Here is a 13952-nt window from a genome sequence, read left to right as displayed (position 1 = left end):
CAAATACATGAGGATTTGTGTTCGCATTTCGGACAGATGCGTGGGCGCGTGCACGTGAGAGAGGTACAGTGAGACAGACGTGGATGAGAGAGTGCATGTATCTTTGCGCTCACCGTGAACAGAGTGTTGACAAAATTTCCAAAATAACAGTTCTCCGGTCACATAAAAGTCATGTGAGACCTGCTCGGAACTAAGTGCTTAGCGTCGAATTTCTTAATTTTTTCGCTGAGTCGTGTAGAGCCGCTTCGCCATGGTTTCAGTGTTTTGGAGGGGGTCTGAAACGACGGGAGGGGGCGTGTCGCCCAGATTTACTTCCCCCGGTCTTCATTTCCCCCAGACATACGTTCGTCTCCCACACAAAAACATAATTTTATTCAAAATATGTAAAATTCCGCAAAATTCTGCGTTAATACTAGATTCCGTGTTAATTAGCCAATTCCGCGATTCCGTCCACGATTCCGTGATCGCGGAAATTATAGGGCCCTAAAAACAGTACAGATGTGTCTGTACTATTATCTGTACTAAATATCTGTCAGTAGCCTTGACTGTGTGGACTGTATTTTTTTTGTTAATGTTTCTAAAATTCAATTTGCTATCATAAAATTGCACTATATTATATAAATTGGTATTATGTCAGCCACCCCAGTCTCCATATATTGGCTATTAAAAAGCTCAGATCAGCTTATAGTAAAGATGCATGCGTTACCTCACATGTATGTTTTTCTGCCCCACAGATTATTGGTATTGGGCTGTGTGGAGTTTTTGAGCTCATCAAAGAGACGCGCTTTTCACACCCATCACTGTGCTTACGGAGCCTTCAGGCACTTCTTGATATGCTACAGGGCCAACAACCTGAGAGCTTTCAGACTGAACCTCCAGATGTGCTCGGTGAGACACATCTCTTGCATACGCACACATAAACACAAACATATAGACTTCCATTCAAATGTTATAAACTCATGTAACTATGGGAATTATGGTATAACTAAAATATAGTCACCCTATGCAGACTATTGGTGTTTTATCAGCCAGCTTATTAAAGGGATAGTTCACTGTAAAATGAAAATTCTGTCATCATTTAGTCATCCTCATGTTGTTGTAAACCTGTATGAATTTCTTTTTCTGATGAACACAAAAGAAGATATTTTGGGAAATGATGGTAAACGCACAGCAGATAGTGTCCATTGACTTCTATATTAGTAGGAATAAAAAAATATGATGGATTTTAATGGGTACCCTCAACTGTGTGCTTACCATCATTTATCAAAATATTTTCTTCATCATTTATCACAATACTTTCAAAATATTTTTTCCTACTTCGGAAGTCAATGGTCACTTACTGCTGCGTGTTTACCATCATTTCTCAAAATATATTTTTTGTGTTCATCAGAAAAAAAATCATACAGGTTTAGAACAACATGAGGATGAGTAAATGATGACAACATTTTCATTTTAAATTTTTTTTTTTTTAATTTTGAAACAATTAACAATTTTGAAAGCACTATATAAATAAAATTGAATTGAATTTAATTGAACTATCCCTTTAAGATACCACCCAGTTTTGGAGGCGTTTTTGTCTATGTTGGGCCCTTATTGGCTACTTTTTCTTCATTATTTGGTCAAAGTTATTTATTTTAAAAGTGTAAAAGTGCTTGCACAGTTATATAAAAAAAACTGATTTATAATAACTGACATTATTAAGATTGTGAAATACAGTTCAGTTAAATGGCCCTACACTTTTGAATGATAGTGTGTCACACTTTAATCATGACCCTGTTGTGTCCTGCCAGAGTCTCTTTTCCACCTTCTGCTGGAGACAACGGTGCGAAGTACAGGGATGAATGATCCCACGGGTCAGACCTTGACGGCATTGTCCTGCGCTTGTCTCTTTAGTCTGGTTGTGTCCTGGGGAGACACTGGTAAAACCCTACAGGCGGTGTCTGCCATCCTCACTAACAATGGCAGCCATGCATGTCAAACTATTCAGGTAAGACATTTGTTCTTTTCACATTAAATAGGCTTTTAAGTTTCTGGAAAAATACGATATTCCTTCAACGAAGGTCAACAAAATGTTTGTAAATGGGTCATAATGAGGAGTCATATTGTCCTTAAATTTTTTTTTATAGAAGTAAGGTCAATGTATTTTGAAAACAGTCTTTTTCTAATCCAGTATGAGCATTTATTTAAATTTTAAATGACCCATTCGGAAATCCTTGGCATTCTAATGCTAGCCTGCCCCTATATGCAGATTCATGCCTATTCAGTGTTCAAAATCTTGACTTTTGAATGTATACATAGTATCTATGTATAGTAAAATTATTATAGTACAGAAGCTGTTTATTTGTCTTTGTCAAAGTTTATTTTTAGCAAAAGATATGATAATTTCAGCCTGCTTTGTATAGTTCGTGTGACACATTTCAGCATCAATTGTTTTTATGAACTTGTCAAAGTGTAATGCAGGCCATACCAAGAGGTTGCTGTTGAAGAATAGGGGTGTTAAAATCTTCTCCTTGTACTTAAAGGCAGAAAAACAAAAAAATGGGGTATTCTAACAATAGAAAGGGTGAAAATGTTTAAAAATAAATATAAAAAAACTTACAATATGAGGACTTCAATATAAGCCACTGTTCATCTAAAGTCAAGACAACAACACATCTCCAGCATGCACAAGGTTAAACCACTGCATATGGTAGTCAACAATTGAATTGCCTGAAAATCGCAAATAAATCCAATTTCCCATCTTTATGTTATTACTTTTCCATTGTAAAGTCCCTCAGCCAATTACACCTTAGACATGATCTGCATGATTAGCATCTCTCGGTCAATTCTTGCCTACTTAAAGGGTCCACAAGGCTGTCTGACAATATCACACAATGATAGATGCAAAAAAGCGTAGTTCAGTTGTAGTTGCCAAGGTAACAACCTAATTGGAGCATGAGTAATATGCATAGCTTGGGTAAAAGTGTGATATTTCAGCTGTTGTGATATTAGATTATGGTCACTTGAATAAATTGCTGTATGTGTTTTCATCTTGTGGTTTGTAGGGTTTGGTGTTATACTGTAAGACCACTAAAACTTGACATCTTAAATTTTCTTAGCCTTTTGATCATATTCGTACATTCATCTCCATGTTCATGTGTTTGTCGTGAAATTGCTTTTATAAGCACATTTGAGGGGTGTTTTAGATGATCAGAAGCCTAAATTAATTTGTGTAAAGAGACAATGTGATTAAATCAGAGAAACATCTCGCTTTATGACACAATTCCTTGGGGTGTTAGTTTGTGGTTCCTCACATCACACTTATTTCAAACTGCAAACTCAACAGTTGAGTAAGTCAAGTCTGTAAGTGAGTCATTAGACTGATTCAAGCTGATGACAAATAAGTTTGCAGCTGTTCTTTCATTCATTGTAAACTATTCATAAAGACCACAGAGTATTTTAGTTTTGTGTTTGACTGCATTAAAGGAATAGTTCACCCCAAAATAAAAATGAGCTCATGTTTTACTCATCTTCAAGCCGTAGTAGGTTCATATGACTTTCTACTTTCAGCCAAACACAGATAAGTTATAATATTATAAATAATATTCTGACTCTTTTTAGTTTTATAATGGCACCGTTTTAAAGCTTTAAAAAACATTCATTTAATACGGTTAATAAATGTCTTCTGAGGCAACATTTGTGAGGAAACATTTTATGAGGAAACATTTATATTTCAAACTTTATAAACTACAGCCATACATGTGTTCATGAAAGAGTTAAGGTCAGGGAGAAGACTCACATTTTCACCCAACAATTTTTTTATTATAATTTATTCTAACTCCAATGTTTTTTTGCTGAAAAAAGAAAGTCATACACACTGAGGCTGGCTTGAGGGTAAGCAAAATATGGGAAAATGTTCATTTTGGGTGAATAATTTTTTTTTAAAAAGTGCATTGTGTAACTTTTACTGTGTGTTCATACCAGACGCGAATGAAGCAAATAAATCGCGCTATTCGTGCGTAGTTGGACGCTTGAACATTTTAAGTTAACTCCCGTGAAATTCAGATGTGAATACGCTCAATTTGCCTTCTCTAGCTAGCTTGTAGTCTCAATATGTATGTATATAGGTCAAATTGAGCAAAGAGCGTTTTTACAACTTTGTAAAAGATTGTCCAACCTCCTCACTCACTTTCTTCTTCCTTTTTCTTCCTGTTTCTATAAAAATATAGGGATGCACCGATAGGGTTTTTTGGGGCCGATACCGATTTAAACAGACAACTTCTGGCCAATACCGATATTAAACACTTGTATACAATGCTATACAGCTGGTCTATTAGCTTGTTTATTTCTGCATCAAATTATTTTTACTGAACATGGATCTAATTAACATTCAACTGACCAACATAATAAGAGAGGCAAAATTAAGCTAAAACAAATATAAGACGACAACATGACAACGTTCAAAGATGGTTTTTGCTATTCAGCATTTCTTTTATTAGCAACATTAACTCATTTTTTACATATAATGGATTTCTTTAATAAACATAAATAATGCCAGTGCTATTGCTTTAAACAGAGTATAAATATTGCTACTTCAAAAAAAGTTGGACTTCTTTTCCCCCACTAAATTGCAGTTCTTTTATTGTCCAAGACATTTGAGCCAGCTCAACAAAGGTTTTCTGTCGGTGCTTAAGTATAGTGCACATCAGAACATTAAATCATTTTAATTGAACAACAGACATGCAACTCATTGCAGTTAATTAATAAACAATCGGTATTGGCCTTTCTTGTGCTATTGCCGATATGTCGATGGTTTCAAATTCATCAAAAATCGGCCAATAAATATAGGCGGACGATACATCGGTGCATCACTAAAAAGTAGTAAGATGTGTCGTACAGCTCCGAGTGTCCAATTACAGCGGCGATGATTTTGACCCCTATTGTTGTTTCGTATTTCTGCCTCCACTCGCTACGTCGTAATTACAACACTACTAGAGCAAGCTCCTGATTGGTAAAGGCGGTGTGAATATCCGCGAAAGCTCCATATTTTTATTTGCGTGAATCGCGCATGTTGAAAAATCTGAACTTTGACGTCTGAACCGCTCAATTCGCCCGAATCACGTAATTTGCGCCGCAGGATGTTGATTGCGTCTTTACATTGACTTAACATGTAAATCACTTGCGCTTAAAGCTTTATTCACTTCTGGAATAAATGCACCATTAGAAGGTAGGGCTGTCACAATGATAAAAAAATCGTTTCATTGTGATTGTTTGACCTCATTGCGATAATTTCAGATCACCGCAATGATTGCTCATCTCTCTAAAAAACACAAGGGGGAGCTGCAGCGCGTGTATAAATGAGAAATTATCAGATTACTTTTAAATATGTTTTACGTGTATTAATATTTACTGCCAGGTAAACCTTGAAAAATAATTAATATAAATAATCACAACAATGTGTGAAAATTATTTCATAAACAAACAAAAAAATGTATGAGAATTAAATGTCAAAGCAATAAAACAGACAATGAATTGTCATAATCGTCACAATTTATTAGACAATCAACCGTCAGCCAAATTTCATAACCGTGACAGCATTATTAGAAAGATCTCTTGATAGAAATGCAATATAATATACATAACTATATTATTAGTGGTGTATAAAGACCTTAAAAATTAACTATAGTTTTTGTTACCTTAGAATGAGCTGTTTTTATCTATATACACCGTGGGTCTTCTTACATAGGAGTTGTCATTTTGCACCACTGTGTTTCTACAGTAGCCCTAAACGAACAAACTGTTCTCAAACTTTTTCGGCGTACGGCCCCCCCTTGTGTACGATCCATCTATTCATGGCCCCCCAAAGAAAATGTATGACAAAAAACATTCTAAAAAAACGTACAATTTTAATTTAACAAAACATATTAAATGATATAACATATTGTTGTTGGTTAGTAGCCTTATTTTTCTGAGATCTAATTTATTCTAAATAATGTATTTTATTAAATTTCATTTAAGAAACCCAGTTTAAGAACCACTGCTATAGAGCGTTTTGTCACTACGTTGTCTCAGATGATGAAATGTTTGTCCTGTGCTGGCTACCGTACCTTCTCTATGCGTTTCAAAAGGGAGGGGTAAACTGCGAACTAAGCCGTTGGTTGCAATTCACAATCTCACAGCTAGATGCTGCTAATAATCTACACAGTGGACCTTTAATGGAAGAATTCATACAAGTTTAAGTTCATTTAAGTTTTAATATTCTTTTAAAGCAACACTATGTAGTTTCCATGTAAAAAAGACTTACAGCTCCCCCATGTGGTTGAAAAGCGCAACAGTGCCTGGTATCAGACACTCTTCTGCAGGCAGGGGGAGGGGCTGTGTGCTCTACCCTCCACCTCCACTTTCAGAGTGTGCTTGTAGCAGCTAGGAGGCTATTCAGGTTGCAGCAACAGTACAATTTGTCCAGTTAAAAGTTGTTCTATCACTGAAATAATTTTAGAGACATTATTTAAAGGTAAAAAAACTACATAGTGTTGCTTTAATAAAGAAACCAATTCCGATAAATTTTACTGGGATATATATGAGTTCAGCCTCAGGGTACTGTGCAATCCTCTGACCCGACTCATGTATTTGTGCACCGTAAAGGTTCCGACAATCCTGAATGCTCTCCAGCGCAGTGTGCAGGCAGTGCTGGTGGGGAAAATCCAGATTCAGGACTGGTTCGGGAACGGCATCAAGCGAGCTGCCCTGATGAACAAATGGGTTCTGAAGGAGGTGAACATCGATGAAGAAGAACACTGTCTTCTTCAAACAGATGGTTCTTTCCTTTACCTGCTCTGCAAGGATGGTCTCTACAAAGTGGGCTCAGGTTACAGCGGGACCGTCAGGGTGAGGTCAACATCTGTTCATCAGCATCCCAATAGGAAAAATATTTTCATTTCGGTGTATTAGACTAAATTGTTGTTTTTGCTTTATTAAGGCTGTCAGTATTCATTGAATTTCTGTTGATTTGTGATGTCATGGCTGCGTTTTAATGCTTACTCTGTAGATTGTTTGTCTCTTGTGTTTATGTGTGACCTAATGAAAGTATTGATTCCAGGGCCACGTGTACAACTCCACATCTCGTATCAGAAACCGTAAGGATAAGAGGTCGTGGCTGGGATTCGCTCAGGTATTGACCTTTATACTGAGATTTAATGAGGTTTGTCTTTGGGGTCATATTAACTGACTAAGTTCCTGTCGAAGAGTTGTGCACAATTTAAAATTGAATTTAGGATGCCAGTTTAAATTCACTTAGCAAACAAATTGCTAGTTTGTAAATTGTATTCAAAGATTTAACATGGGATGAAATTAAAAAAATACACTATAAATTACACATAAAAGTTATTATACATGCCATATTTACATAATTTCATTTTTATTGTAGATGAACACTACATTTTCAAGAATAGTCAGCTTTATTTTTCTAAAACATTGTTTTGGGTGTTTTGTGATTCTCTATGGTGAATAAGTTGGTTTTAATGGTTGTGTGAATTGGTTAGACAGTATTATAAACTAGAAGTAGTTTTCAGCCATTGAACTGCTGTCAACAGGAACAATGTCATTGAATGAAAATTTGTTGTGGCACTTTGCTTTACAGGGTTGTTTGCTATATCGAGACATAAACAGTCACAGCATGTCGGCCATTAAGATCAACCCAGAGACCCTGGAGCAGGAGGGCACCATCACTATGCCTGGTACGAAAACATGTTTTGTGCTAACTGATTAACCTGTGTATATTTGTAGAAATATTGATATAAAGAATTGTTTGATTTAGCAGATTTCAGGAAATCGCTTGACAAACTTTTTTGCTTGCTTTTAATGCGTTTCCTGATAAAGGTGTATAGCAAGATTTTTGGGTATAGCATTAAATTGATATTTTTTCATATTTTTTTTATTCAAATGTGTCACAGCTAAAAGGCATGACACAATATTCAAACCATTGTATTTTGATTCGTATATAACCTTGAATATCAGTAAATTTGCCTCCCCCACCCTCCGTATTTTTTTTATACATTAAACGTGGAAGCGGCACGTCAATGATCAATGAAATGAGCAATGAAATAATCAATGAGACGCGAGCACACACGCACGCAAATACACACACACATACTCATGAGACGCGAGCACACACTCGCGGTGATGTTGAAATTTAACACGGCCTACTTCTTATTCTGAATGTATGGTATTTTGTTTACTATTTGTACTGTCATGACAGCGATGGTGCTGTCAGTTTACCTTGTTGTTGCATTTCAAAAGTGCAGAATAAAATGTGACACTGAATTTGAAACAGCACATTGTAATTTCTGCATCTATTATTAAAGTATTAATTAGTAATACAGTGGAAATTAGTAGATTTGGTTAGCATGTTGATTTACGGTGTGCGCCCCTAAATTTTCTAGTTGTGCCCCTAAAATTTTCAGTTGGGGGCCACTGTGCTCTTAGGAAAAAAGTTAGTCTGGAGCCCTGAATGTAAATGTAAACAGATGGAGAAAAAAAGCACTTTTGTTTCTGAAGGGTGTGTGTTTCACATTGTCTCATTATTTCAATTTCTCACTCTCTCTTTTCTTTCTCAGGTCTTCAAGCAGATGGGCAGAACATCGTATTCACCGATGGAGAATATATTAATCAGATCGCAGCCTGCAAAGATGTAAGTTGTTTTATTCATTGACATTCACACCGAAGTCTTTTCTGATGGACAAAGTCATTCTTTTCTAAAATCTTCCCAGCTGTCTTTGCATTTGAATCTTGGCTCCAAAACGTAGGCAGCTTGATTTTGCTGCCCCCTTAAATGTCTTGTCTTGTCCAAATTCTTAGGCAGCATAAAATGTGTCATTTATATAAGACCAGAATGCGTAAAGATGGCTAAATCCACTGTATTAAGTATGCCAGACCAGTAGATGGCGATGTTACCTTGTAAAGAAACATTGCAAGCCTGCATACATACGTATTTTTCTATAGCGTGATAAATATAAACAATAAAGATGGCGAAAGCATTGAGCAGTTTTGTTTAGATGGATGACGAGTGGCTGAAGTGACCATGGACTATTCATGAATATCAGCTGACGTCACTCACATCTCAAAAACTTGTCTTCTGCATTTTAAGTACCTGAAGTGGTTGCAAAAGAACTACAAGCTATGCCTTCAATATGTTGTGAGCATAAAAATTGCTATTTTTACAACACTAAGAAGGCTCGACACAACATGATACTTTGCTCGAATTATCACCTGTGTTTCTGCACGTGAACTCGAGCATTGAGAACATTGTTTGTGTACACAGAGTTTACTAAAAAGAAGGTTTTGAACAACTTACTTTGGTTGTTTTGTCGTCCACTCGCCATCTTTGCCAGACATAAAGAATCGATTTCCAAATGCGAATGAATGAATCTCATACTTATGTAAAATAGTGGTAGTTCGGGAGCAGCGGACAGCGGCTGGAAGAACGCATCAGGGATCAAGTAGGCATCACACCCTAACCAAGATATTTTTTTGTAGTAGCGTTTCTTTTCATGACAGTCAAGGTGCGAAATGTTGTCTTTCATAACCTTTTCCCGTATCCGTAAAAATCATAGACAGTAAATATCCGTATATCGTAGCAAGCTAGCCAATGCTTGTCAGTAGCCTACTGTTACTTGGTAGGTACTCAAGATGGCGGCAGGCAACTGGAATGACATAAAAGGTCACATGACTAATATTCATGGATAGTGTCAAAAATGGTAAAACTTTGTTGGAGAAGTGTTTTTAAACTTTTTGTGCAGCACAAACACAGTCCTGTAGTCCGCCATTGTTGTTTTGGTTATATTCGTGCACACCTACCAACTCAATGTGTATGATGTCACCGTATCTTAGATTCGCGTTTACACAGAACACACAAAGACGGCAAGCGTTGTTATCATAAATTGCCCTTTGAAACCCTGCCATTAAAACTTTGCATTTTCAGGACCCCATAACACTTTGATCGCGCCAAAACAGATTTCTAAAAGTTTAAAGTATCTACTAAATACATCAATGTAATGTAAATACATTTTTGTCCCATTGCTAGGTGACATACTTATGTAGCTGATGGTTGCAGATAAAAAACATTGCAGAAATGCTCCAACACATTCGCCACATTTTCTCCCTGCTGCGGTGTTCATCAAACAGCTGGCAGGGAATATCAGAGTCATTATTATCCCTTGCGTGTCATAAAAAACATGATCAGTGCCTATTTTCTCAAGTGCTGTGATTGTGGCTGTCAGTGGCACCTGATCTCCTTTGTCTCAGCCGCTTTCAGCCCTGCTGTGTTTATCTGAATGTTAGTGTGTCTGTGTGTGTGTGTTTGTAAAACCTTTGCAGACGGAGAAGGGCTACTGCCCTGGACGTGGGCATTCTCTCATATTAATCCCAATGTCTGGTTGTAGGTGGGCGGCAGTGCGATAATGGGGTTAAGATATTCACACGTCTGCCTTTGAGATGTATTTTTGCATACATGAAAGATGATGAGATGAAGAATAAGAAGGCGAAGGTTAATGAGGGAAGTTGTGAGGTTTGTGTGCGCGTCTAATGTGGTGAGGAGGGCCAGGAGCATTTCTTAATGGAAAATAAAGGATTCTTGTAAAGATTCTTTTATTTTTAAACCATAGTTACCAGTATACACACAATAAACCTGTAAATAAAAGTGTGTAGATATGTGAACGAGGCCCAGATGTGTCCTTGGTGTGCATCTTACCCTGTGCATACTAGTGCAGTTAAATTCTTTGACCCTCACTGTGCTAAAGCCTTTAATAGGGTCAGAGCCTTTGGGATTAAGACTATTTTAGTGTTTTTTTCATCAAACCCATTTGAAAGGAACAGGGTTTAATAGTACATTAGGGCTGTGACGGTTGTCATTTGAAGACATTTTATATTTTTCATAGTTTGTGAGGTGCACATCATCGCAGGTCGCACTTCGCCACCGTGATGGAGCTGCAGCACCCGCGGCGGTGTGCACGTCACAAACTATGAAAAATATAAAGTACAATGTCTTCAAGTTTGTGTGAACAAGAAGCCGCAAGAATGCCGTAATGGGCACACAAGTTATGGTTCAGCTCCTTACAACGAGAGATAACATGCATATAAACATTCACCACGAGAAATGTTGCAAACTAGATTAAAGCAGTTATCAGGAAATGATAAATGAGACGCATAAACAATGACGCACGTGCCGTAGTGAGGACGCGCGTGTCATGGCAACATGAAGTTGGTTCAACTCTTTAAAATGAGGGATTTACAACATTCACGACGAGAAATGTCAGCAAACTGGACTGAAGCAGATATCAGGTAAGTTTACTCGTTGCTTACTGCGTTGAAACGGAGATCATTCAGCAGCATAAAAGAATATCGCGTCACATGCTCATTTGAGCTATAATAAACGAAAATACCCGCGCGTCATCCCAACAAGTCGTTCAGCTCCTCAAAATGCGGGTTTTAAATGCATATAAACAATCACGATGAGAAATGTCTGAAAACTGTATCAAAGCATATTTGACGAGAGCTCGTCAAATATCCACTCTGAAGCTGAGATCATTCACCAGAATAGAACTGTGCGTTCACGCGCTCCTTTGTAGTCTTATCATAAACAAAAATGCACGTGAGTTGTTTCTGGAGAGAGAAATAATAAATAATATGCAAACTTCAGACGCTGCGTAGAAGAGAGGGCGGGACTTTCAACAGGTCACGTGTCTTTTTCGAGACCATCAGAAGCCAGGTAGTCATGGCAGTGTGAATGAACAAATTTTAATCATCCCGAAAAAATCCCGGATCCCTTTCCCATGTATTTTACGGGAATGTCTGTGTGAAAAGGGCTTGACAGAAATAAATGAAACCTGACACCGGCTGCTCTGTGAGGTGACGCGCGTTCAGCTCCGCTAAATTCAGGCAGCAGACACATTCAGTTGATAGTGTTTGCTCTCTCTAACGAAACTAAATGATTTAATTACATGAAAATATAAAAACGACGGTGTCACGGTGGGCAAGTGATCTAACCGGTGAGAGGCTAAAACACCGGTAATCACCGTTTCATCGATTAATGAAATATAAAAAAGCCAGGTGTTTTTGGCATTGAGCATCATTGTGATCATGGCTAGTTTAACTTCTGCACGCTCGCTTCATTTTTTTTCTCCGGCTGTATGTGTTTTGTGCAGGCGGCGCACACACGTGCATGATCTTGCTCTATTCGACAGTCGTTACTTTTAACAATTTAATTCTTATCATCTTAATCGAAGATTGATCTTAATCAAAGATCGATCTTAATCAAACATCGATTAATTGTTAACATCCCTAATAGCAGCCCATCTTAGGTGCTTGAAAACTGTGCAACTATAATTAAACCTTAGGCTGTACCAGAGATGAATGTGACATTATACAAATGTAAATTTACTAGAAAGCAATAGCTTTTGTGATGATAAATGATTGTGTAAATGTTATAGGATGGCTTTGTGGTGCGGATATACGCCACCAGCTCAGATCCGGCCCTACAGCAAGAACTGCAGCTCAAACTGGCAAGGAAGTGTCTGCATGCCTGTGGCATCTCCCTCTTTGACCTAGAGAAGGACCTTCATATCATCAGTAAGACAAATGCTTTAGAGATCACACATTTATGAATGTACATCAATGTCTAAGTGAAAATGGTGATAACTATGATTTGTGTTAATGCCCTCAGGCACTGGGTTTGATGAGGAAGCTGCTTTGATTGGAGCCGGCAGAGAGTTTGCTCTGATGAGAACAGCATCTGGAAAGGTAGACACTCTCTCTCTCTCTCTCTCTCACTCTCTCTCCCTGTATGAAATTAATGACCATAACGCAGGACTTTAAGGCAAAATACACTCTTTCTGAAATGAGTGAAGCATTGATCAGCAGTGATATCTTCCCGTTGCTAGATGAATTTCTGAACGAAAGCATCATGCCAAAAGCCAGCTTGCACACGGTTATCAGGGCTTACCTAAATGCAATTCCATATTTCCCTGAAAATCAAGCGGTGTCTGTAACAGAAGAGTGAATTAGAAACCCATTTACAGAGATTTCATTAACAGAAATGCCTTCATTAATTGAATTGGAAGAGTCACTGATTGGCATGGCAACAGACATGGACCTGAAACAGAGGTTCACAGAGAAGCCACTGGTGGATTTTTGGATATCTGTTTACTTTGACTATGAGTAACAAAGGGGCTGTTTACACTTTGTATTAATATGTGTTTTCGTCGATCGGTTCACAAGTGGACGAGAGAGACACATCACATTTACACCTGGTATTTAAATCTGTCTCTTTTGTTAACTTTCAACCGCTTCTGCCCTGAATACTGTAAGGGGGTGGTCTGTGAGACTGTGGGCGAGTCTCTCTGCTGTCATTTAAACGCGACCGGGAGTAATGAAGAGTTTATATGGACGCAAACGAATATTATGTCGAGTTCGCTGCTTGTGTTTAAGTAAACATGCTGCACAGTGTTTTGTACATGTATATGTTAGAGATTTCTCGGATATTTCAGCGTAATTGCTGAAATAAGATCGCGCAACGTTCACACGCTCGCAAATTGAAACTGTGGAGATCAGCCGCTTTAGTTTTATCAATGAAAGCCTAAAGATAGCGCTGTACACTGTGTGTTCGCGCTAGAAGTCAGAAAAGACGTAAAACATTGTGTTCAGTACCTCAGATTAGATAAATGGGCGGAGAGAAGGCGGTCGCGTGTGGCTGTTTGAACACATTCAACCACATGCACGTTTACACTACAAAAGCAATCCGATCGAAAAGGTTTTCGACTACCTCTAAATGTGGTCAAAAGTGGACTAGCTCAAAACGTTTTGAACACCGTTTACACCCGTCTTTAGCATCGTCCACTTGTGATCTGATCGACGAAAACGCATGTTAATGCCAAGTTTAAACAGCCTCTAGGTGATATATCTCTCTGAGAATGGTTCTG

General features: G+C 37.8%; 1 protein-coding gene across 21 annotated transcripts in view; it reads left to right on the top strand.

Moving 5' to 3' along the window:
* mycbp2 (MYC binding protein 2) overlaps nt 1-13952 on the top strand; it is a 134268-nt gene that overhangs the window by 19208 nt on the left and 101108 nt on the right. For all 21 annotated transcript variants that reach the window (XM_073854933.1, XM_073854926.1, XM_073854924.1 and 18 more), the window contains exons 4-11: nt 735-888; nt 1791-1987; nt 6625-6867; nt 7079-7150; nt 7619-7715; nt 8595-8668; nt 12465-12603; nt 12698-12774. In XM_073854933.1, coding sequence (XP_073711034.1) covers nt 735-888; nt 1791-1987; nt 6625-6867; nt 7079-7150; nt 7619-7715; nt 8595-8668; nt 12465-12603; nt 12698-12774 — 1053 coding nt within the window. The remainder of the gene's footprint in view (nt 1-734; nt 889-1790; nt 1988-6624; nt 6868-7078; nt 7151-7618; nt 7716-8594; nt 8669-12464; nt 12604-12697; nt 12775-13952) is intronic.

This window comes from Misgurnus anguillicaudatus, chromosome 17, assembly GCF_027580225.2.
Source record: "Misgurnus anguillicaudatus chromosome 17, ASM2758022v2, whole genome shotgun sequence".
NCBI classification, from domain to species: Eukaryota; Metazoa; Chordata; class Actinopteri; order Cypriniformes; family Cobitidae; genus Misgurnus; species Misgurnus anguillicaudatus.
Note: the sequence above shows the minus strand (reverse complement) of the source record. Positions and strands in the feature narration are given on the sequence as shown.